Source organism: Piliocolobus tephrosceles, chromosome 16 (genome assembly GCF_002776525.5).
Source record: "Piliocolobus tephrosceles isolate RC106 chromosome 16, ASM277652v3, whole genome shotgun sequence".
Taxonomy (NCBI): Eukaryota; Metazoa; Chordata; class Mammalia; order Primates; family Cercopithecidae; genus Piliocolobus; species Piliocolobus tephrosceles.
The window spans coordinates 23223363-23248370 of record NC_045449.1 but is presented as its reverse complement, the minus strand read 5'-3'; the positions used below and the strand labels follow the sequence as shown (position 1 = coordinate 23248370).

The window sequence follows — 25008 nt, the reverse complement described above, 5'->3', positions numbered from 1 at the left end:
CCTATCCTGGGGCAGGAACACCTTACTGCTGAGAGTTTGCCAGAGACCAAGGCCCAGCTGGGAAAAGGGAGGAGACGAACAGCAGAGGCTCAAGTTGAGAAACCCAGATGTACTTGTGGCCTTTCTCGAGTATGCCAGAGAAGACCAGCAGGCGTGGGGGGATGGGGCAGCTGTGCTGTGGGTGAGTGAGTGAGTGTAATAATACCGGGTAACATTTGTGAGGTACCAGGCATTGGGCCAAGGAGCTTGCACATGCTGCCTTGGTCCTCACAGCCGCTGATGAGGCAGGTATCACTATCTCCATGTTACAGGTAAGAAAGCCAGTTGAAAGCCAGCAGGAGCTGGCACAGGGTCACTGGGCTGGTAAGCAGAGCAGGGATATGCCCCAGGCAGTCTGATGCAGAAGCTGCCTAGTCTATGAATCTTTGCCTCTGATGGAAGTCAGGGGGGTCCCTGGAGCTCCAAACACTGCTTTGAAAGCCACCCCTCAAAGAGCTGGAGAGTTGGAGAGAGAGGCTTTGGCAAGGGCTCAATAGAAACACTGTTTATTCAAATGACAGGCAGGAAGCGGTGGCAGCAGCAGTGGGGAAAGGGCAGTCAGGCAGGGACTGGGCAGGTTAGTGCTGCTTCCCTGTGTCCCCTGCAATCCTGCTTGGACAGCCACCTGGCTGTTGGCATCAGGGTCAGAAATACTTTCCCTCCTCTCCCTCCTGCCCCAAACTGAATAAATAGCATCCCTCTCCCCACAAGAGCCAGGGGAGACTCATGTGCTGAGTTTTGTGTCCCAGTCACAGCCCAGCGTCTGGTGAGGGCAGAAGTTCAAAATGGCTTGTAGGGAGTAGAATCAAAACTGTTCTACTCATTCTCACCCTCCTCTTCCTCCTCCCTGCCACACTCCCCTCCCAGCCTGGTCCCAGGCCAGGTGGTCGGTGAGGGTCTGGAGTGGGAGAATTGTTGCCTAGCACACACTGAGCTCAAGTTCACAAGGCCATCCAGCCTGTCACCCATCCAGGTTGACCACCAAAGAGAACGTCACTTCACGCCACTTTATGGACAGAAAAGGAGGGGCAGGGAGGGAGGCAGTGGGAGGCCAGGCCTTTCCCAGCCTCAGAGGTAACCAGAGTCCGAGGAGCAGGCCCCCTACCGATCCATCTCGTCCAGGAGTGGGGTGGCATCGCCAGCAATGGACATGGGGGTGCTTTCGATCATGGGACTGGGGGAAGGCCGAGGTGTCAGCCGCTGCTTCTGTTTCCGCCGTTCTGCCTCCTTTTCCTGCAGCCACTGCTCTGCCATTTTCCCCCAGTCGATGGCTGCATGGCTGTTGGACCTGGGAAGGGAAGAAAAATTGAGATTGGGACTTTGCTAAAAGGAAGTCTTCCCACCCATCACTGTACCCTTGCAGAAAGGAACCTCATACCTCCGGGCAGCAGCCCCTCTGCTGGGGTGAGGCAGATATAGCAGCAGCTGGCTGCCACACTGCCCTCTTCTGTCTTCACCCAGAAACTAAGTGTTCCTGGCATATCATGTGATCAGGGCCCTCAGAGGATCCAGAGCACCTGCCTATGCTAAGCCTCTTGGCCTCTTGACAACACCTGCCCCTACCACTGACCTGCACTGTGCCACCATCCAGATACTTACTTTGGCTGCTGCTGCCGTTGCCGGGAGCTGGAGGAGGGCTGGGGCTGGGGCTGGGCCGACTGCGGGGTGGTGCTGGCCTGGAGCTGGTGGTACTGAGGGGTGGTGATGGGCTGGCTTGGGGTCGTGTAGGAGTAGCTAGGGGTCATTAGTGGTGTGGCCACTGGCTGCTGGGCTGGCGTTGGGAATACCTGGAGAGGCAGGAAGAGTTAAATAGGGATGGGTGTGGGGCTTGTTTGGCCTTGCTGTGAATTCTGGGTAAGCGCAAGGGTGGGCTCAGCAAAGCTTTCCAGATGATTCTCCACTGAGTGTGTGCTTCTGACCAGCAGTGGGAAGTCTGCAGGTCGGCACCGAGCACACAGTGGTGCCCACTGATCCTGACCACGTCAAGTTTCTAGTGGCTTGTGGGTTCCAAAGATTCCAAAGGCCCGTGGAAACGTTATGCCCTCTCTTACTCTCTTCCCCTTCAAATGGGCCTGAGGACAAGGAATATCTGTTGGAGACAGTTACGAAGGCTGTGGCAGCCCCATCTGTGCATGTGAAGCCCCTTGTGGGCAATGTGAGAGACCAGTCTATGGGCCCCACCCTGCACAGGCAGCCTCCTCCCCAAGTCACATACGTGATAAGCACTGCTGCCGCCTCCACTGCCGCCATAGCCATACTGGCTGGAGGCCCACTGGGCTGGGGTGGCATTAGGGTTCTGTCCTTGGCCTGTCACCGCAGCAATGGCACTGAACATCTGTGAAGTCATGTTCTGAGGCAGGGCATTCACCGCCCGTGTCAGATCTGTAAGCACACAGAGGCGGGGAGGGGCATGTTAGAGGTGAAAGTCCCTTTAGCTCCACCCTGCCCACCTCCAGTCCCAGGCTCAAGCTCCTCACCTGCAAGGTTGATGTTGGCCGGGGTAGCATTGATAGAGGCAGGTGTCCGGGTTCTGCTGCTGCTGCTAGGGGTGATGCCTGCAGGAAGTGGTTACTTAGTTACATCCCTCCAGAAACCTGTTTTTGGTTTCCCAATTCAGGGGGTGGAGGGGGCACTGAAGTAGGTGGAGGGAGGAAGGGAAGCTGCATAGGTACAGTGGATGGATAAACTTCCTGATGCTGGGAGGCTGCAGGAGGAGTAAGACAGCTGCAGTGACAGCCTACTTCTCACCTGGTCCCCTAGGCTGGGACTACTCTTGAGTCAGGTCCTAGGTGTTCCTCCAGCCAGGCCCCTGAAGTCAGGAAGAGCAGAACTCACCTGGTACAGGATCCTGGTAGTGATCCTTAAACCATCTAAAGAGTCCATTCACGGTTGGGAAGATCTGGCCCCGGTACCGGAATCCCTCTGGAGTCACCGTTACATATTCTATCCTGGGATTTTAGAAGGAAACATGCGTCAGAAACCACTTGGGACTCACCATGAGAGAGCAACCAGAACAGATGCCCACCATGTGAAGTAGCCATTCTGGGTGCTAGGGGAAAGGAGAGATGACGGAGCCAGTCCCCAGGCCTGTGAAGGGAGGTGAGCAGCACATGGCAGAATACAGTCAAGGCCAAGGAGTCGGTGGCCCCGTGTGCAGCATACAGGCTGCCGGAGGAAGGCTTGCTGGAGGCTGTGCTACCATACTGGGCTGCAGTATGAAGGCAAGATACCGCCGGTGAAGTGAGACCAAGGTCCCATACTGCCAGGGTTGGAAGGGACCTCCCAGAGCAGCAAATTGCAACTCCCCCAAAACAGGCATCTTTCTGCAGTGGCTGTGGAAGGTGGTAGTCTGCCCTTGTTCAACACTTCTGAGAGTAGCCGATAGTAGTTAAGAAGGGCTCTAGGTTAGTTCCAGTGCTAGTTTCAGCTCTGCCATTCACCGCATATGACACATTGCACCAAGTTACTAAACTTGAATCTCTGCTTCATGTGTCCAACGAGGACCAAAGCACTTAAACCTATGGGGTGGGCGTGAGGATAAATGAGAATGCACAGAGCACGTTCCACAATGCCTATAGCTGGGTTGTGCTCAATAAAGGCCAGCTATCAATGGCAACCAGATAATGCTACCTAGTACACAGTTCTCATTTCTATTAGGCTGACACCTACCTCCTAACTCTTCTATTAATTCTGCCACACAAGGAGAGTCAGCTCCTTTCTCCAGAAGCAATCATGCTGCACCTGGTCCCGGTTAGCGGCCCTCCCCCCCAACCCCCACCCCGCTCAGTTTGCTCAACTGTTCCTCATAGGACACAGTTTCTAGCCCCACTTAGCCCTGGCTGCTGGCCTCTGGAAGCACACTGGTGAGTCAACAGGCTTCTCAAGAAATGAGCACAATATTCCAGATACGCCCAAGATGGCACATGGTCCACAGTCTAGGGCTTCCTGTCATCTGGCCACTGAGCGCCTACTAATGCAGCCTGAGCTGTGCATCAGGTGCAGCCAGTGCAGGGATAAAAGCAGAAGTGCCCAGGGCCTTGGCCAAAGGCCAATGGAAGGGTGGGGGCAGGGCTTAGGCAGAGAAGGTGAGTGTGATTACCAGTCTGTATCACAGACATAAAGAGGCAGGTCTAAGGAAACTGGACTTTGTCCTCTAGGTTCAGAGTAAATGCTAGAGGGATTCAGATTCCTCTAGCTGGGATTCCTCAGGAAGGCCAGCCTATCAGTCACACAGAAGGGGGCAGAGCAGGAGACAGAGCAGAACAGGAGACAGGCTCTCCTGACCACCGTTTCAGTGCAGGTGGAGTGAGCACATTACAGCAACAGTGAGCCACTTGTGCAAGCCCTGGTGCGTGTGAGGCAGGCGGTGGACAGGAGAGACCAGTGTACTGGCCCCCAATTTCTGCAATCAGGTGAAGAGTGTCTGGTGACTCCTGTCACTCTGTGGGAGGGAGAGGAGGTGAACGGAACTCCTTTCTCACGGTGTTAAAGAAAGCGCCCTTCTTATGTGAATCCTTGCCTTTTTGCCTCTAAATCATCACCTTCTTTTCCCACCTCCAACCTCCACCTCTGTTCTAAACTGATGAGAGGAGAAAGGCAGTCCAGCAGAGCCAGAGAGGGCACTGCGCCGGGCCTCTCCCTCCCTTCTAACTTGCCTATGAACCCCAGTGGCAGCACGTTCTCAGCACTAGTGCTCACCTGGGTTTACCCCGGGGTTGGTATCCCAGTAGGAACTTGCCGGGCAGTTCCTTGCAGGCACAGATGAAATAAGGGATGAAGGTGGGCTTCTCCTTCTTAGTTTTGATGAGCAGCTCCTCTAATTTCTGGGGGTAGAATGAGGGGGAGAGGTTGGGATAGCAGCATGCTTGGTACACAATGTCTGGTGCACACATGATGTACACTTCCTTTACCGCTTGAGTGTCCCCTACACTGAAGGGAAAAGCGTACATCCTTAAGTTACTGGAAAGTGTCATCCCTCAGAGAGACCTGGGCTCACCTTGCGGTCCCCACCGCTGCAGTCCTGATAATACTTGTGGTTTAGAAGGTCCCGGGCGAAGGATGCCATGGGCTGGACATAGCGAGCAACAATCTCATCCAAATCTTCAAATTCCTGTGGGAAGAAGGTAAAGGCCTCATGTGTCATATCCAGAGCTGAGACTCTTGGCCCTTCATCAAATCCATCCAGAAGAGAAACCATGGCAGGGGATGGGCTTCTCAGTCCTGCTGAAACCTCACTCCATAGCAAAGTCCCCTCAATTTATCCATCTGTGTCATGTCCAGATATATTAGCTCACAGGGCATAAAGTCCTTTAAATCCTGGCTTTGACTCTCCCCTAGTGCTTGGGAACAAGAGGAAAATTCACCAGATTTCTCTTCACTGAAAACAGAAAAGAGAAACTTGATATGTGTGTGCATACACATGTGTATTTTCTTCTCTTCCTCCACCAGCTCCCTCTAGGTAGACTATTTTAACGTTTGGAGGACAGGGAATGAGGGAACAAAATAAACAAAATTGATATCAAATGACTCATTCTGCAAACCACCTCCCATTCTGTTGTTCTGCAGAGCTAAAATACCTATGACCCGAGTTACTAATGTCAGGTGAAGGGGCCCTGAACGGCGCATTTCTGAAAGCAGGAGTGGGATGGGAGGAGGGCAGGTACTGGCTCTCACCTCACTGTTGATCCACAGAGTGGCTCCCAGGCTGAAGGCATTTTCCTTGCCCTCCTCCCGCACATCCACGTGTTGGTAGATGCCATCACTGACTTTCCAGGTCACTGTCAGGTGGTTCTCGCCCTTGCTGCTTGGTCGGATAATCACATCACCCTGGTCCATGGTCTCCATCATCTTTTCTGCTTGCTTGAAATTGATATTATGGAAGGATGGGTGTGCGATCACTCTCTTGATATATGCTGAAGAGAGCAGAAAAGTAGTACAGACTGGATAATGGAGCTAGGAGCTGGCAGCAACAGGACAAACCAGGCCTTAACTTCTTATTTATTTATTGAGTTGGGGTGCTCTGTCACCTGGGCTGGAGTGCCAGTGGCACAATCATGGCTCACTGTAGCCTTGAACTCCTGGGCTCAAGCAATCCTCCTGTCTCAGCCTCTAAAATAGCTGGGAATACTGGTGCACATCACCATGCCTGACTAATTTTTTTTTTTTTTTGAGACAGAGTCTCACGCTGTCACCCATGTTGTAATGCAGTGGTGCAATTTCGGCTCACTGCAACTTCTCCCTCCTGGGTTCAAGCAATTCTCCTGCCTCAGTAGCTGGGATTACAGGGGCCCACCCCACGCCTGGCTAGTTTTTGTATTTTTAGTAGAGAGAGGGTTTCACCATTTTGGCCAGGCTTGTCTTCAACTCCTGACCTCAAGCGACCCACCTGCCTCAGCCTCCCAAAGTGCTGGGATTACAGGCGTGAACCACCACGCCTGGCCATTTTTTTTTTTTTGGGACAGTCTCACTCTGTCACCCACGTTGTAGTGCAGTGGTGCAATTTCAGCTCACTGCAACTTCTCCCTCCTGGGTTCAAGCAATTATCCTGCCTCAGTAGCTGGGATTACAGGCGCCCACCACCACACCTGGCTAGTTTTTATATTTTTGGCAGAGATGGGGTTTCACCATTTTGGCCAGGTTGGTCTTGAACTCCTGACCTCAAGTGATCTGCCTGCCTCAGCCTCCAAAGTGCTGGGATTATAGGCATGAGCCACCGCACCCAGCTCCTGGCTAATTTTCTTTTTTTTTTGAGACAGAGTCTCACTCTGTCACCCAGGCTGGAGTGCAATGGCTGGATCTCGGCTCACTGCAAGCTCTGCCTCCCGGGTTTATGCCATTCTCCTGCCTCAGCCTCCTGAGTAGCTGGGACTACAGGCGCCCACCACCTCACCTGGCTAGTTTTTTTTATTTTTATTTTTTGTATTTTTTAGTGGAGACAGGGTTTCACCGTGTTAGCCAGGATGGTCTCAATCTCCTGACCTCGTCATCCGCCCGTCTCAGCCTCCCAAAGTGCTGGGATTACAGGCTTGAGCCACCACGCCCGGCCTCCTGGCTAATTTTTAAAATATTTTTGTAGAGATGGGCTCTTACTAAGTTACCCATGCTGGTCTTAAACTCCTGGGCTCAAGTGCTCCTCCTGCCTTGGCCTCCCAAAGTGCAGGGCTACAGCCATGAGCCACCCTGTTTGGGCTTAATTTCTGACCCACTATTGGATTGTGAGACTCCTTCACCTTCTCTGGGCCTGGATTAGCTGATATGAAGGACACGTTAACCTGGGCTCCTAGGACACTGAAAGAATGAGGCCTTAAGAGTCACAAGGCAAATGTGACCCAAAAGACTCTGGGTTCCAGCCCTACCTATGACTTTTTCATGACATCTCCAGGCCTCAGCACCTCAAAGCTGAGCACCCACTTCCACTTGAGACTGACACATGTGCATCCTGTGGCCTGAATCTTGCACTGGGGAGAACTGCCAAGATTCAGGGTGCACAGAGATGGTAGGAGGCACACTCACTGGTCCGCTGCTGCTTCCGCTTCATGTCCTCCTCCTGCTTGTGGTCTGCAGCTTCAGCATCAAAGTCATAGTAGGTGTCCTTGGGCAGCTTCCACTCATTGTTCCTGTCCATGAGGTCTGAAGTGCGGCAGGTCAGGTCTGCACTGAACTTCTCAATGTCAATCTTCATGATGCGGCAGTGAACAGTCATTCCCACCTAGATCCACAGAACATTTGAGCTGGAAGGGACAAAGATGATCTAGCCCGATGCCCTATTTCACACACGAGAACACCAAAGTCCAGGCAGAAAGGTGTAAAGTGTAAAGTGACTTGCCCAAAGCCAGCCAGCTGCTGAATGGCAAACTGGGAGTTTGTCATGGAATCCTTGCATTGATGCCTCCGCTCTGGGCAGGAAAACCAGCTGGAGCCTGCTGGATCTACTCTGTCCCTGGCACTCTTCTCTTCTCCAATGAAGTTGCCTAGTTACTGCTCCCAAAGTGCCATCAAAGGTTGATTCCCCCAAGCCCCCAACTTTTTTTGAGACAGTCTCACTCATCTCCCAGGCTAGAGTGCAGTAGCGTGATCTTGGCTCACTGCAACCTCCACACAGGGTTCAAGCGGTGCTCCTGTCTTAGCCTCCCAAGTAGCTGGGATTACAGGCGCGTGCCACCACACCAGGCTAATTTTTGTATTTTCTGTAGAGATGAGGTTTCACCGTGTTGGCCAGGCTGGTCTCGAACTCCTGACTTCAAGTGATGATCCACCCACCTTGGCCTCCCGAAGTGTTGGGATTATAGGTGTGAGCTGCTGTGCCTGGCCTGACTTCCCTTTTGGAAGGGAAAGCAAAATAATAGCTGTTTTCTGTAGCTTACCCTTGACATGAGCCCTTCTAAGTAGTAGCAAAAGTCAGTCACTCTGCATCACTCTCCTCCTTGTGAAAAATCTCCCCAGCTTCATTTGTTAGAACTATCTTTCCCCAGCCCTCCTAAGTCATAGTTCTCAGGGGTTCACAACACTCAGAACCAGTGAATTTGGCAGAGCTGGTATCAGCTATGTCACTAACTGGGTGATTCTGAAAAACGTTGAATTTCTCTGACAAAAGACAGTATTTCCATTTCCATCGGCATGTGAGATTAGAGACAACATATGTCGATGTCAGTGCTGGTATCTAGTGGGTGCATACTATATGGCCGGAAAATAACAGAACAGTAAGGAAGCCTAGAGATTTCCTTCCCATCCACAGACACCATCTCAAGGTTCCTTCTGTTATTTGGTTCTGCCTAGAGGATCCAGAGGCTCCCTGTGCACAGGGGCTGTGCCATGCATTATTTTCCATCCTCTACAGCACTGCTGCCTGGTCTTGGGAGAACAGGCAGAGCCTTTCTGTTTCACAGCATGTAATGCTGGGCCCTGCCCTCTGGACTGAACTGCAGCTTCCCACACAGGAAGAGAGAGCCCTCCCCTAAAGGACTGGGAACTTGCTGAAATTCACAAAGGCAGTGAACAAAAGCTGCTACTCATTCAAATGCTTCTCACCCTAGCTTCTTTCAACTAGTTAGAAATCTTCCCTGAAATGCTTCCCACCAGCAGCCACTGGGAACAGAGCCTAACTTCTGGTGGGGACAGCTCAAAGTTAAAGACAACCTGATCTGGGCAGCTGAAAATTACACTACGACCTTAGGACAGTCAGCCCTCTACCTTCACTCGTTCTTCTGGCCGCTTTACCACTTTGTCACTGAGGAATTTGGTGGGGATGAAGCCGGTGACACCATTGTCTAGCCGTGTTTTGACACCGATGGCCTGGCCTGGGCACGAACCGCTGTCAAAGTGGTTCCACACCTAAAGAGGGCATGAGGAGAGGAGCTTGATTATCAAGATTCTAGAGATCACTTATTCAGAAAAGAGCTCCCAGAGGTGTTGTAATTTCTTTTACCACTGACGCCTTGCAGCATGATCTGAAAATACAATGATGACTTAGTCATCTGCCAAGACAGAATTTGAACATCTACAAAGTCCCTTGTCTCACAGCTGACGCTTGGCACCACTGGCCATCAGATGAATCTTTTTTTTTTTTTTTTGAGACGTAGTCTCGCTCTGTCGCCCAGGCTGGAGTGCAGTGGTCGGACCTCAGCTCACTGCAAGCTCCGCCTCCCGGGTTCACGCTATTCTCCTGCCTCAGCCTCCGGAGTAGCTGGGACTATAGGCGCCCACCACCTCGCCCGGCTGGTTTTTTTGTATTTTTTAGTAGAGATGGGGTTTCACTGTGTTAGCCAGGATGGTCTCGATCTCCTGACCTCGTGATCCGCCTGTCTCGGCCTCCCAAAGTGCTGGGATCATCAGATGAATCTTTTTCTTTTTGAGATGGAGTCTTGCTCTGTTGCCCAGGCTAGAGTGCAGTGGCGCAATCTTGGCTCACTGCAACCTCCGCCTCCCGGGTTCAAGCCGATTCTCGTGCCTCAGCCTCCTGAGCAGCTGGGATTACAGGCGTGCACCACCACACCGGGTGGATTTTTATATTTTTAGTAGAGACGGGGTTTCACCATGTTGGCCAGGCTGGTCTCGAACTCCTGACCTCAGGTGATCTGCCCACCTAAGCCTCTGAAAGCGCTGGGATTACAGGTGTGAGCCACCACGCCTAGCCATCTTTTCCTTTTTCTTGAGACAGGATCATTCTGCCCAGGCTGAAGTGCAGTGGTGCAATCAGGGTTCACTGCGGCCTCAATCTCCCAGGCTCAAGTGATCCTTCCACCTTGGCCTCTCGAGTAGCTGGGACTATAAGCGCATGGCCCCAAGTCTGGGTAATACCTTTTTTTTTTTTTTTTTTTTTGAGACAGAGTCTTGCTCTGTTGCCCAGGCTGGAGTGCAGTGGCGCAATCTTGGCTCACTGCAAGCTCCGACTCCCAGGTTAACACCATTCTCCTGCCTCGGCCTCCTAAGTAGCTGGGACTACAGGCACCCGCCACCACACCTGGCTAATTTTTTGTATTTTTTAATAGAGAAGGGGTTTCACCGTGTTAGCCAGGATGGTCTCGATCTCCTGACCTCGTGATCCGCCTGCCTCAGCCTCCCAAAGTGCTGGGATTACAGGCATTAGCCACCGCGCCCAGCTGCCCCTTCCTTTTTAAAAAAAGGAAATGGGGTCTTGCCATGTTGCCCAGACTGGCCTCGAAATCCTGGGCTCAAGTAATCCTCCCAAATCAGCCTCCAATGTAGCTGGCACAGGCGTGAACCACTATATGTACGTGAACCACTATATGTACGTGCCACCATGCCTGGCTGCCATTTTGTTTTGACCCAGTGACTGTAATAAGTTTCCATGTCAGTCTTTTTTTTTTTCCCTTTTCTGAGATGAAGTCTCATTCTGTCGCCCAGGCTGCAGTACAGTGGTATGATCTTGGCTCACTGCAACCTCCACCTCCTCGGTTCAAGTGATTCTCCTGTCTCAGCCTCCTGAGTAGCTGGGATTACAGGCCTGTGCCACCACAACTGGATAATTTTTGTATTTTTAGTAGAGATGGGAGTTTCACCATCTTGGCCAGGCTGGTCTCGAACCCCTGACCTCAGATGAACCGCCCACCTTAGCCTCCCAAAGTGCTAGGATTATAGGCGTGAGCCACTGTGACCAGCTATGTCAGCCTTCTCAGAAGGGACTTCATGCTAAACCTGTATGTTTCCTATCTGTCTTCCTTCCTTGTGTACTTGTTTGGTAAGAGCATGATCTAGAATGCCCTCATCTCTGATTCCCTTCTAGGCACCGATATCATTCAACCAAGAAAATCCACTGAGCAAGATAACGCTGCAGCACACACCTCGCTTAGTTCAGGGAAATTGTCCTGCTGACAGAATGGGCACTGCCACAGCCCTGTCTCATCATTGCGGATCGCCTGGTCATAGCTCTCACCCTGGGGACGCCTGTGGGCGATGCCAGTGACATTGCAGATGATGAGCTTTCCTGCAAGAAGGAAAGAGGATGGGGAGCAGGCTCAGAGAATGTGGAGAGAACTTATTTCCACCAGCCTTTAAGTGACAGGATATCTGACTTCCTTCCCATCCTTGAAGAGGGAACTCTTCCTGAACTTTATTTATTTTTTTGAGACAAAGTCTCGCTCTGTTGCCTAGGCTGGAGTACAGTAGCGCCATCTCGGCTCACTGTAACCTCTGCCTCCCAGGTTCAAGGAATCCTCCTGCCTCAGCCTCCAGAGTAGCGGGGATTACAGGTGCCCACCACCACGCCCAGCTAATTTTTGTATTTTGAGTAGAGATGGGGGTTTCGTCATGTTGCCCAGGCTGGTCTCGAACTCCTGGCCTCAAGCAGTCTGCCTGCCTTGGCCTCCCAAAGTGCTGGGATTACAGGCATGAGCCACTGTGCCTGGCCGTTCCCCTGATTTGATGATAGAGAAAATAAAGCTATAAGAAAACTAACTGCATGAAGATTCCACAGCACACTGGAAGCACATCTGACCTTAAATTCAGTTTTGATTTCCAGTCCAGGACTCTTCAGTCTTTTAAAATGCTCTCCTGGTCTTCCCCATGTACAACACAAACCTGCCTCAAATCTGCTGGAACTGCTGCTTGGTTTGAATGTACATGGTAAACACACCCCCTGCTCCCAATAAAAAAACGACCCCAGCATTTACCAATGTAGAAGGTCTCTGGTGTTTCTTTGGTTAACATATTGAAGATCTCCTCTGTGTTGGGAGAGCGGTAGGCTGTCCGGAGGTCCTTGTATCGACAGCTCAACTCTGCCCGGATGTCATAGAGTGTGATGTGTTTGTCACCATAGCCCTGGGGAAGAAGCCCATCAAGAAGAGCCTTGCAGCTGCCCCCCAACCTGAGCCTCAGGGAGTCCCGTGGAAGGGGCGGGCCTCTCCAGATGGGAGTACGTTTCTATCAGGGCTTCTTCTCTTCTTTCCATCAACATTTACTAAAGGTGGTTTTCAAACTTAGCCATGAAACACTGTCCTGTAATCAAAATGCTTCACGGAACCCCAATGAGTCCACAGATATACGCAAAGCTGTGCTGTTAGAAAGGAGGAAAGGGGGCCTAGATGGAAACTGTAGTACTGACATCCTCCCAGCTCCCTCCTGCCCCTTGTAATTATGGTGGCAATCTCAGAATCCTGTGGCTCCTTAACAAGCAGACCAAAAACTTCCTTGAGGAATCCGGTAGAGCAGGGCAGGGAGATGAGAGGATCAAGTCTGCCATACTAACAGTATCAAGCTTTCTCTGCACACTCACTACCCAAGTCTCCTACCAACCTGGCCACTTGGGATGGGTTTTGCTGCCGGGCCTTCCATGCTGTTCCTTACCTGCCTCTCCAGCTCTTCTGCAAAGGCATCAAGGTCCAGGTCTTTGAGTCGCTCTGGGTTTTCCAATATTTCTTCAAGAGCTCCTGCAGGATTGGCATCCTCGGCTGATTCATCGTATTCCAGGGCATCCACTGCCATCTTCCTAGCCCACTCATAAGTCTCAGGGTGGACACGGGAACCATCAAGGACTTCAATATATGAGTCAGTGCTGGAGGAAAGGCAGAAAAGGAATAGGATATAGAACAAGAAGCTTCTAGTAACAACCCAAATGTCCACCAATGGGGAACTGGTTAAATAAATTAGGGCACCTCCATACAATGGAATACTATACAGCCATTAACAAGAATGAGGTAGATCTATGTGTGCTGACATGGAAAGATGGCCACAATATATTGATACGTGAAAAATGCACTGCAAAAACACTATGAACCATATGATCCCATTTTTGTAGTAAATGGGTAGTTAGTAAATGCATAGCAAAAATAAAATTTAGAAAAACTGTAGTATACATAAAATTGTTATGGTAGTTATCTCTGGGGGGTGGGATTATGGGGGACTTCCACTTTCTGCATAATATTTCTACATGTTGAATTTTATATGATGAAGTTATATGAGTCTTATAATAAGATAAATCAAGAAAGGGGAAAAAAAAACCTTCGAAAATTTGCTGATAGCTATTTTCCCCCATAAAGCCTTCCCAGGCTGGTCTTGCCCGTGCACTCACATGGACCTATGTTATTCGTGGAGTGTTACAGCAAAGCTGAGTGGAAAATGAAGTTTTAGAACTTGAAGCCTATTTCCCCACTGATTTCCATTACTGAATGAGGAGCTATGTGCCCGTGGAAAAGATCCTCCAAAGACTGAGTTGATAACTTCTGGAGAGGAAGAGGTCAATAGTGAAGTCCAAAGTCCAAGTGAATAGAACTTTCTCTTAATAACATCATCTCAGAACATACCAAATCTCTCTCCCCCTTCCTTATCTCTTCATACCCCCAAACTCCTTTCTCATTGCCCCTGCTATTCCCACCCTTATCTGGCCACAACAAACCATAATAAAAAAAAAAGCAAGTTTGTGTTCATTGAACAAAATCTTGTGTTTTCCATGCTTAATTTATAAGCTAAGCTGGTTCTTTTTATGTTTTTCTCACATGAAAAATGTTTCACATAATTGAACCGATCTTTTCCATAGGTCAGGGGCTCTTGACTGAATAAAGTTCCTTACCTTTTCTTTAAAACATTTCCTAAATTAAATGGCTTGTGGCCCTTTGATAGCCCTAACCCCTGAAACCCGAAAACAAAGCCCACAAGGGAATTCCTCCTGCCCCATCCAGGCAGAGGGCATCACCTGTCCCCCAGGGAGGCCGTGTCGATCTTGAGGAAGCCAGCACAATTCATGAAGACTTTGGGACCCATGTGGCACATGGTGACCAGCTGCGTCCGGCTCTCGAGCCGGGTGTTGTTCTGCTTCAGGATCTGGGGGAGAGAGCTGGACTGAGCCAGGGCAGTAAGGAGGCCCCACCTCCCCAGACTGTTCCAGTCTCTATTAAACCCTCATAACAAAAATTCTGTCCCCACCCAGTATCTAGTTGAGCACTACAGCACGCTATCGACTACTCAAAATTAAAAAACAAACAAACAAAAGTTTTGCTTTAAATGGGAAAATAATAAATAAATGATGTTATACCTACACCAAAGACCATATACAACTAATGTATGGCTTATAAGTTACAAGTTAACACTAGTTGGCTGGGAGCAGTGGCTCATGCCTGTAATCCCAACACTTTGGGAGGCTGAGGCAAATGGATCACTTGAGGTCAGGCGTTCGAGACCAGCCTGGTCAACATGGTGAAACCCCGTCTCTACTAAAAATACAAAAAATTAGCCGGGCGTGGTGGTGCAAGTAGCAATGAAGGGCACAGCTTTGGCCAACTGGGTCTGAAGTCAGACTCTGACTCTCACTAGCTGAGTGATTTTGGACAAGTCACTGACCTTGGTCTTCTTGAGCTGTTAAATTATACTGACAAAGTATATATTCATGTTCAATGAAATGCAAGTTTTAAAATTTCTGAATTCACTCCAATCCTACCTTCAGGAGGTGGGTCCCTTTCCGAGGTCCCAGGCCACAAACATACTGGATCAAGGCCTGGCTGTAAGGGTGGGCAATGGCACGGTTGACATCGACCCCGACCTCATTGACTCGGTTGATAAATTCACAGTACAAGGCGTTGAGCAGCTCCTCTTTCACCACATGCTCCTGTTGACATTAAGCAGGCAGGAGTAAGGTTACTCTGCCTTTCCCTCCACCCGAGTCTGCCTGTCAAATCCTACTCACCTGCAAGGGGTGAAACTTGAGACACAGGATGTCTTCATCAGAACTGCACACCTGGGCAAATTCAATCAGAGGGTCCTGGATGCGCCGGGCCAGGGAGACAGCCTGTCTCAGCACTGGAGGGTAATCCCGGAATTCTGCCTAGAGTCAAATGAGGGTCAGCAGGGCCTTAAAATCCCCTCAGCTCCAACATCAAGAGGAAATCCAAACCATTCTTGTTTAAATCATTTTCTCTGCTTCTCTGGGATCTTTTTTCCTGGGACCGATTTAATTTCTGGGACTCCCAATCTGAACCGTAACTGCAAAACGGAGAACTTCTGCATGGATAAGTACACAGGTATAATCCTGTGCCCTGATAACCTTTGTTTCCCTATTTAATCTCTTTGGGATTAATAGCACTTGCCTGGGCAGGCCCTAAGGGTGGGACTCCAGCATTACCTCTGACTTCTTGCTGTTCATATAGAGAATGGCCAACTCGTTGTCAACCAGCTCTACCCCAATAGATGACAGCTGCTGGCCCTGATCCAACTCATGTACAATGCGTTTCACATCTTCAATCAACATCTGGGCGTCCCTGGTGGGATGAGTGTTGGTCAATGAATACGTTTCCTTAGGGATGGACAGTCTCATGACTGCCTTGGGGGCAAGGAGGAAAGGGCTTTGAAGACAATGAGGTAAAACATCGCCAGGGACACTCCCTGCACAGGCACAAGCCCCACATGTTATGGGCATATGCCAGACTCAATAATAAGGGATGAATTGGGTCATAGCCTTAAACCAGGTGTGGTCTAATCCCCACCTACCTGTTCTCTCCTGCAACTGTCACCACATGAGGCTTCTTATTCAGGAGAAATTTCTTTAGCGTTTCAATGTCTAGAGCCTGGATTGAAAGAAAATTGAAGCTGAATGGCTCTGAGGATGTGAAGATTTCAGGCAATTCTGTCTCCCTATGTTGGAGATCTTGTAAGAACTGGAAAAGTCTTCAGATATCTGGCCCAAGGTGCTACCAAGGAACCATTTCCACCTCTTCCTGAAAGTTGGCCACCCTGCCTCTGCTTAATAATTCCACTGACTAGAACTGCACTCCAGTGGTACTAGCTGCCACTAGCTAGGTCGCAAGGATGAAGTGAGAAAACTGTTCTTTTTTATTGTAGACCAAAATCTAATACTTAGCCACTGGTTCTAGTTTTGATGAAACAAAACAAAGAACTAGTAGCTGCCCTCTTTTGGGTGCGGGCCCTTTGCAAAGATCAACACGGTTAAGTATGATTTTCTTCAGCCTAAAGATGTCCAGTTTCTTATGATTTACTTTCCAGTGCCTCACACTCCTGCATGTCCTCCTTCTGTGGCTATTTCATTTGTGGTGTGACTTTTGCTAAAATGTTAGTTAGGACTATTAGATATTCTGATCTCCATTTCAAGATTTTAAGGGCTGGGTGCAGTGGCTCACACCTGCACTTTGGGAGGCTGAGGCAGATGGATCGCTTGAGTCTAGGAGTTTGACACCTGTCTAGGCAACATGGTGAAACCTTGTCTCTACAAAAAATACAAAAATTAGCCAGGCGTGGTGGTGCACGCCTCTGGTGGTCCCAGCTACTTGGGAGGCTGAGGCAGGAGGATCACTTGAGCCTGGGAAGCAGAAGTTGCAGTGAGATGAGTTCTTGCCACTGCACTCCAGCCTGGCGACAAAGCAAGACTCTGTTTCAATAATAATAATAATACACTTTAAAAAATAGTTGTTTCTTAAGAAGTTTTTCTTTCAAGAACGGGGCTCTGTCAACAAAACTGAAAGATACCACAGATACCATTAGGATAAACAAAATTCAGAAATATACCAACCAAATGAATTGAAAGTCTTCTTTCCTTGGAAAAAGAGACCCTGAAAGGCTAAAGCAGGGAAAAGGCTGGCTTCATGCCTCAGTGGCTTTCAGCTGCTGGAACAGCCTGACCCAGATGCTGGTAAGAACAGAGGCAGTTAAAGCAACTCCAGAAGCACACAAGGCCTAGGAATTGGCCTCAAGTCAGAAGCAAATTCTGTACCAGATAACTTGAGAGCCATCTACTGCTTATGGAAGTGAGGCATCCCAGGGGACAAGTCAGTGACCAGATCAGAGACAATCAGTCTTGCATAGGATTTTGCTTAGACCATAAACACTTATTCCCACTGAATCATAAGACATATTCCAGATGTACGCTTAGTAACCTCGTCCTGGCCACTTGCCTTCTTTTCCCGCTCTTCCTCTCTCCACGCAGTTCGCCGTTTGGTAAAATGGGGCAGTCGAAGGAAGTCTGTCACTTCTCCTTCACCATTGACCAGGGCACAGAACACAGGGTGATCTCTGCCAGACAGACAGAAAAACAAGAGCGCAATAATCAGCAATATGAAGTTATAAATGAGGGAAAAATGAAATTTAGGAAGACAGGTAAGAGATGGTGCTGGGGAGGCAAAAACAGGCTGTTACCTGGCAGAGGAGAAAGCAATGCCAAGGACTCGAATGCCCTTCCCTTGGTTCTCGTCCATAAAGTCATCATCTTCTTCCACCTGCTGATCTGGTCGGTAGGGCGCCACTCTCAACCAATTGTAGAGCTTTCGACTACAGGCCTGGGGGAAGAGACACAAGGGATATTACATACACGATGACATTATGGTCATCAGGCTCACCAAATGTGCTACGGAAACACACTCATACACACGTGCGAGGGTGTGTGTTTTTTTTTTTTTTTTGAGACAGAGTCTTGCTCTGTTGCCCAGGCTGGAGTGCAGTAGGGCAATCTCTGCTCACTGCAAGCTCCGCCTCCCAGGTTCACGCCATTCTCCTGCCTCAGCCTCCAGAGTAGCTGGGACTACAGGCGCCCGCCACCTCGCCCGGCTAGTTTTTTTGTATTTTTTTGTATTTTTTTTTTTTTTGAGACGGAGTCTCGCTCTGCCGCCCAGGCTGGAGTGCAGTGGCCGGACCTCAGCTCACTAGAAGCTCCGCTTCCTGGGTTTACGCCATTCTCCTGCCTCAGCCTCCCCAGTAGCTGGGGCTACAGGCGCCCGCCACGTCGCCCAGCTAGTTTTTTTTTTGTATTTTTTTAGTAGAGATGGAGTTTCACCGTGTTAGCCAGGATGGTCTCGATCTCCTGACCTTGTGATCCGCCCGTCTCGGCCTCCCAAAGTGCTGGGATTACAGGCTTGAGCCACCGCGCCCAGGCTTTTTTGTATTTTTAGTAGAGACGGAGGTTTTACCACGTTAGCTAGGATGGTGTAATCCCAGCACTTTGGGAGGCCAAGGCTGGCAGATCACGAGGTCAGAAGATCGAGACTATCCTGGCTAACACAGTGAAACCATGTTATTTTATACTAAAAATATAAAAAATTAGCCGGGCTTGGTGGCAGGCACCTGTAGTCCCAGCTACTTGGGAGGCTGAGGCAGGAGAATGGCATCAACCCAGGAGGCGGAGGTTGCAGTGAGCCGAGATCGCGCCACTGCACTCCAGCCTGGGCAACAGAGCAAGACTGTCTCAAAAAAAACACACAGAAAAACCATGAGTCTCTGTCCTCACCTTTATGACATATTCCTTGGCTTCAGTCAGCAGCTTGTTCTTGAGTTCTTTGGCCATCTGCACATAGAGGAACTGCTGTAAAGCCCGTTCGATGGCCATGGTGCGCTGCCGATTCCACTCCTGCACCTGGTGGCTGAACTCATCTCGGTAGTAAAACTGTTTTATCTCTTCAAAATATGTCTGGTCGTTGCCATAGCTGAGGAGAGACACAAAGCTATGGTGTCAGGAATGGAGAAAAGGTGACACCCAATGTCCACGAACATTCTAAGCAAGCCAGAGACAACAGCTTGCTCAACTATGAAATTGTGGTTCCCCACTCCTGAGGGGCCCTTCCCTCCACCAGACTCCTCACCAGGCCTTCCCCAGAGAGCTGCCAGGCCAGGGTTCTCCTTACCCTTCCACTCCCTTCATATCTATGCTGATGTCAATGGTGAGGAGTCCTTCGTCTTCAGCCAGGCTTATCTTGAGGAACTGGTCATCTCTCAGTTCCTTAACAGGCTTGTTCTTTAAGTACTTGAAGGAATAGGCATAGTGGGCCTCATCCACATCCTGCACACATGAAGGGAGAATCATGAGCCTGTGGATGGGCTGGGCCAGGCCCCAGGAGAAAAGACTGCCTTTCTGCTTTCAGGCACATAGCTCAGTGAAGTGGAAGGCAAGAAACTCAGGCCAATCAAAGAAAGAGCTGGGGCACATCTTGGATCAAAGCCCTTCACCCAGCTCACCTTTCTACCTTTCTTGGTGGGGGTTATATTTAGCTTGGCTCTCTCTTGGAAGGTTTGCCTCAGCACCTGCCGGACAAGGGGCTCACGGGCAATCTGCAGGGCTACCATGTAGCGGGCGCCTTCTAGCACAGCTTCTGGAGTAGGGAACTGGCTGTGGGGAAAATGGTGCAGCTACAGGACCAGGGTGTTGTGGCCCTCAGGCCCCTCCTCCTGTCAGTCACCTGCTGCACGCCTACCTGCAAACGTAATCCTTGGCCAGCTCCAAGGGCTCTGCGGGAAACTGCTCTGTCTCATGCCGCTGGTAGCTGTCCCGCAGGTTCTCCCCAAACTGCTCGGGAGTAAGCCCAAACTTTTTGGCCAGGCCATCTAAAGCAAACAGAAGAGTGAAGGGTAAGGCAGCAGATGGGCTGATAAACTTCTTGGCTTTCAGAATCTGGAGTTGGAATTCTGGGAACTAGCCTTTGTTATTTTCCTGAGACGGTCTCGCTCTGTTGCCCAGACTAAAGTGCGGTGGGGTGATCATGGCTCACTGAAGCCTTGACCTCCTGGGCTCAGGCGATCCTCCCACTTCAGCTTTCCGGAGTACCTGGGACTACAGGTGTGTCCCACCCCTCCTGGCTAATTTTTTCTGTATTTTTTGTAGAGTCTTGCTATGTTGACCAGGCTGGCCTCCAACTCCTGGGCTCAAGCGATACTCCCACCCTAACCTTTGAAGTGCTGGGATTACATGCCTTGAGTCACTGTGCCCAGCTAGGGCACTGGAATTTAAAGAGGCCAGAAATGAGCAGGACCAGGTGGTCAAAGAACAAGGAAAAAACTGATTTTAAACACTAGATGGGTTGTTATAAGGCAGAAGAAATAGACAGACTGGACTCTCTCTCTCTAATCATGAGTTTCTCATTACCTCAGGAAATTAGAGAGAGGCTGAACCATCACTGTGGGGCGGGAATGGGTGTGGAGAGGAAGTGCTTTTGAAGACCAGATAACGGGCTGGTTTAGGATTGGATTGGTGATTGACCCAGATAGCCTTTCTTTTTCCTAACCACCAGTCTTTTTTTCTGGGTAACTTCCCTTGCTCAGACTAGAATGCCTAAATCCCAAAGAAGCTAGCTTTTACCTAGCCCAGCACTCTGGCAGATGGTGTACATGTCTCGGCGAGAGGCTTGCTTGAGCTCTGGCCCCCTCTGCTCCTCATCTTCTGCCTCGTCACCTTCACCTGGGAAGAAAACACGGTGAGATTGAGGGTTCTAGTTTCCAATCACTCCCAAGGATCTGACACATTAGGAGAGAAGTCTTAAAGGGTACCCAGCCAAGGGTCTCCTTCAAGATGCCATGGGACATCAAGTCTCCTGGGTTTTCTTTCTTTTCTTTTTTTTTTTTTTGAGATACAGCCTCGGTTTGTTGCCCAGGCTGGTGTGCAGTGGCATGATCTCAGCTCACTGCAACAACCACCTCTAGGTTCAGGCATGCCTCAGCCTCCTGAGCAGCTGGGATTACCGGTATGTGCCACCTAGCCCTGCTACTTTTGTATTTTTAGTAGAGATGGGGTTTTGCCATGTTGGCCAGGCTGGTCTCAAACTCCTGACCTCAGGTGATCCACCTGCCTTGGCATCCCAAAATGCTGGGATTACATGCATGAGCCATCATGCACGGCCATCAAGTCTCCTGGATTTTCTTTTCCAGCACTAACCTTCTTCATCTCCCTCTTCCCTGACACGCTTCAGCTTCTTGCGGCTAGCTTTGGCAGCATTCTGCATCTTAGGGATGTCTCGGCCATAATAAAGAAGAAAATGGTTGTAGACATCTTTCAGCTCATCCATTGACTGGACATCCTTGAGCCTGAAAAGGAAGAGACGTAAGGTTTCAGTCATCACTGAAAAAAGGATATACTCAAATTTGGCTGTAAGAGGTCCAATTCCCAAAAGGCAGTATCCCAACTAAAATGGGATCCCAACCTGTTTTTTCCAATTATTATTATTATTGTTATTATTTTTTTTGAGACAGGGTCTCACTCTGTTGCCCAGACTGGAGGGAGGATGATCACTTGAACCCGGGAGGTTGAGGCTGCCGTGAACTGTGACCACACCACTGCTTTCCATCCTAGGCAACAGAGAAAGACACGTAGCTGGGTGCAGTGGCTCATGCCTGTAATCCCAGCACTTTGGGAGGCCAAGGCGGAGGGATCACAAGGTCAGGAGATCGAGACCATCCTGGCTAACATGGTGAAACCCCATCTCTACTAAAAATACAAAAAATTAGCCGGGTGTGGTGGTGGGTGCCTGTAGTCCCAGCTACTTGGGAGGCTGAGGCAGATGGTGTGAACCCGGGAGGTGGAGCTTGCAGTGAGCCGAGATCCCGCCACTACACTCCATCCTGGGCAACAGAGCAAGACTTTGTCTAAAAAACAAACAAACAAAACAAAAACAAAACCAAGACACATGATAGCCCTAGACCATATCTTATTTATTTTTTTTGAGACGGAGTCTCACTCTTGTCACCCAGGCTGGAGCGTAATGGCGTGATCTCAGCTCACTGCAACCTCCACCTCCTGGGTTTAAGAGATTCTCTGGCCTCAGCCTCCGGAATAGCTGGGATCACAGGCGTGCACCACCACACCGACTAATTTTTGTATTTTTAGTAGAGACAGAGTTTCACCATGTTGGCCAAGCTGGTTTCAAACCCCTGATGTCAGGTCATCTGCCCACCTCATCCTCCCAAAGTGCTGGGATTACAGGTGTGAGCCACCATGCCCAGCCCATTTTCTTTTTTTTGAGGCGGAGTTTTGCTCGTTACCCAGGTTGGAGTGCAATGGTGCGATCTCAGCTCACTGCAACCTCCGCCTCCCAGGTTCAAGCGATTCTCCTGCCTCAGCCTCCTGAGTATCTGGGATTACAGGTCTCCAGCTAATTTTTTGTATTTTTAGTAGAGACGGGGTTTCACCATGTTGGCCAGGCTGGTCTTGAACTCGTGACCTCAGGTGATCTGCCCACCTCAGCCTCCCAAAGAGTTGGGATTACAGGCATGACGCATGCCCGGCCTCCTCTTTCTTTCTTTCTTGAGATGGAATCTAGCTCTGTCGCCCAGGCTCTGTGGTGCAGTGGCATGATCTTGGCTCCTGCAACCTCTGCATCCCAGGTTCAAGCGACTCTCCTGCCTCAGACTCCTGAGTAACCGGGGTTACAGGCGCCCACCACCACGCCCAGCTAATTTTTGTATTTTCAGTAAATATGGGGTTTTACCGTGTTGGCCAGGCTGGTCTTGAACTCCTGACTTCGTGACCCGCCCACCTTGGCCTCCCAAAGTGCCAGGATTACAAGCGTGAGACACCGTGCCTGGCCCCAGCCCCCTTTTTCTTAAGAGACAGGATCGGCTGGGCGAATCACGAGGTCAGGAGATGGAGACCATCCTGGCTAACATGGTGAAACCCTGTCTCTACTAAAAATACAAAGAAAAGAAAAAAAAAAATTAGGCATGGTGGTGGGCACCTGTAGTCCCAGCTACTCAGGAGGCTGAGGCAGCAGAATGGCGTGAACGGGGTGAGGGCGGAGCTTGCAGTGAGCTGAGATTGCGCCACTGCACTCAGCCTGGGTGACACAGTGAGACTCCATCTCCAAAAAAAAAAATAAATAATTCCTGGGCTGAAGTGATCCTCTTGCCTCAGCCTCCCAAGTAACCGGGACTACAGGCAGAAGCCACTGTGCCTGTGCTTGACTTTGACAAGTTATAATTTTTTTGTTTGTTTGTTTTGAGATGGAGTCTCGCTCTGTCGCCCAGGCTGGAGTGCAGTGACCGGATCTCGGCTCACTGCAAGCTCCGCCTCCCGGGTTTATGCCATTCTCCGGCCTCAGCCTCCCCAGTAGCTGGGACTACAGGCACTCGCCACCATGTCCGGCTAGTTTTTTGTATTTTTTTTAGTAGAGATGGGGTTTCACCATGTCAGCCAGGATGGTCTCGATCTCCTGACCTTGTGATCCGCCCATCTCGGCCTCCCAAAGTGCTGGGATTACAGGCTTGAGCCACCGCGCCCAGCCAATTTTTTTTTTTTTTTGAGACGAAGTCTTGCTCCGTTGCCCCGGCTGGAGTGCAGTAGCACGATCTCAGCTCACGGCAACCTCTGCCTCTCGGGTTCAAACAATTCTCCTGCTTAAGCCTCCTGAGTAATTGGGATTACAGGAGTGCGCCACTGCTCCCAGCTAATTTTTTGTATTTTTAGTAGACATGGGGTTTCATCACGCTGGCCAGGCTGGTCTCGAACTCCTGACCTCAAGTGATCTGTGTGCCTTGGCCTCCCAAAATGCTGGGATTACAGGTGTGAGCCGCTGTGCCTGGGTGACAAGTTGGATTTCTAAGGGATGGGGCCCTGTGCTACACATTCTCCAAGGTTTAACAGTGCTCCTGCAGGTCCAGCCTTGGGTCTGAGGGCTTCCCATAATGGAATAAACACCGCATGTTTTACCTTTCCATGTCAGTGGTGTCCAGAGCCCGGATGCCATCGGCAAGAGGTTTGTCAGGGTCAGCAGAGATCTGTTCATACTGATAAGCCTGCATCTTCTCAAACAGCCGTGTTAGGTTCTCTTTACGGATCCGCAGCTGGGTCCACTAAGGTGAAGTAGGGCAGGAATGAGGGCTCGTATTCAGCCCTGGAGACCCAAGGCTGCTCTGTTCCTTACCAGAAAACCTGGTTGGGGGGACTAGACAGGCCTGGGAGGTTTGGGTTTGTGGTATCCTGGTAGTAATGGTGCCTACCCTGGCCCATACCTCTTGGGTGCCACGGATCCACATTACCTTTTCATCCCACTGCCAGACTCTCCATAGGTCATTGATGTGCAACTCAGGCTCCACATACTCCTTTCGGTAGAAGGCAATAAAAGGCACCTAGGATGGCAAAGAGACTGCAGTCACTCAGAGACGATAGATCTGCTAAGATCCCCTCTGTCAGTAGATAATGACTTTCTGGACAAACAGCTCCAGGAAATTCAACAGTCAGAAGCCTGGCCTCCTTCACAGCCCTTCCAGGGCCTAGTGCTTTCCTCAATAGGAGAAAATAATGCTGCAGACAGGGTAGCATTGTTCTCATGATCACTAGGGTCTCTGTGGGTCCTAACACTTCTTGAGTCACAGATAGGGGATAGGGGAAGGGGGCTCCCACCTCATTTAGTTAACTATCGTTTCCCTCATCCCCTAACTAAATTTCTCACCAATGGGCCACCAGAGCTTGAGGTGTTACCTCAAAATGCTGATTTCGCATGAAGCCCAGGGCCTCTTTGATCTTCTGAATTGTGCTGGGCCCTTTCCGACTGAAGCTGCTGGCTGGCTGCCCTCGGTCTAGGTAATCACAGCTTTCCTACAGTAGGAAAATAAAGAAATAGCAAAACAACGTCACTTGGTTTGTCTTACCACACAAGACTGCTTAATAACGAAGCATAACCTTTCTAGATGAACTCTAAAATTTTTTTTCTCATATATACACACTTGTTGGGACTACATACACAGTTTTCTGTACCAAGCACACAGATGTATGAAATAGGGGAGGACGAGCTCTCCATCTTGATGAAGTGTCTTTTGGTT

General features: G+C 50.0%; 1 protein-coding gene across 2 annotated transcripts in view; it reads right to left on the bottom strand.

The window, feature by feature from the left end:
* Positions 1-529: 529 nt before the first annotated feature.
* The window catches only part of SUPT6H (SPT6 homolog, histone chaperone and transcription elongation factor), a 41981-nt gene continuing 17502 nt past the window's right edge, over positions 530-25008 (bottom strand). For both annotated transcript variants that reach the window (XM_023183901.3, XM_023183902.3), the window contains exons 9-37: positions 24668-24784; positions 24226-24315; positions 23897-24039; positions 21131-21279; positions 20558-20656; positions 19677-19806; positions 19441-19591; positions 19110-19264; positions 18716-18911; positions 17632-17771; positions 17391-17508; positions 15973-16049; positions 15608-15743; positions 15173-15310; positions 14927-15094; positions 14186-14313; positions 12841-13048; positions 12168-12315; positions 11340-11482; positions 9229-9369; positions 7552-7747; positions 5713-5951; positions 5036-5149; positions 4738-4862; positions 2875-2987; positions 2517-2594; positions 2255-2421; positions 1639-1826; positions 530-1327 (exon numbers count right to left, since the gene is read on the bottom strand). In XM_023183901.3, the coding sequence (XP_023039669.2) occupies positions 1141-1327; positions 1639-1826; positions 2255-2421; positions 2517-2594; positions 2875-2987; positions 4738-4862; positions 5036-5149; positions 5713-5951; positions 7552-7747; positions 9229-9369; positions 11340-11482; positions 12168-12315; positions 12841-13048; positions 14186-14313; positions 14927-15094; positions 15173-15310; positions 15608-15743; positions 15973-16049; positions 17391-17508; positions 17632-17771; positions 18716-18911; positions 19110-19264; positions 19441-19591; positions 19677-19806; positions 20558-20656; positions 21131-21279; positions 23897-24039; positions 24226-24315; positions 24668-24784 (4182 nt within the window). In that variant the 3' untranslated portion in view covers positions 530-1140. The remainder of the gene's footprint in view (positions 1328-1638; positions 1827-2254; positions 2422-2516; positions 2595-2874; positions 2988-4737; positions 4863-5035; positions 5150-5712; positions 5952-7551; positions 7748-9228; positions 9370-11339; positions 11483-12167; positions 12316-12840; positions 13049-14185; positions 14314-14926; positions 15095-15172; positions 15311-15607; positions 15744-15972; positions 16050-17390; positions 17509-17631; positions 17772-18715; positions 18912-19109; positions 19265-19440; positions 19592-19676; positions 19807-20557; positions 20657-21130; positions 21280-23896; positions 24040-24225; positions 24316-24667; positions 24785-25008) is intronic.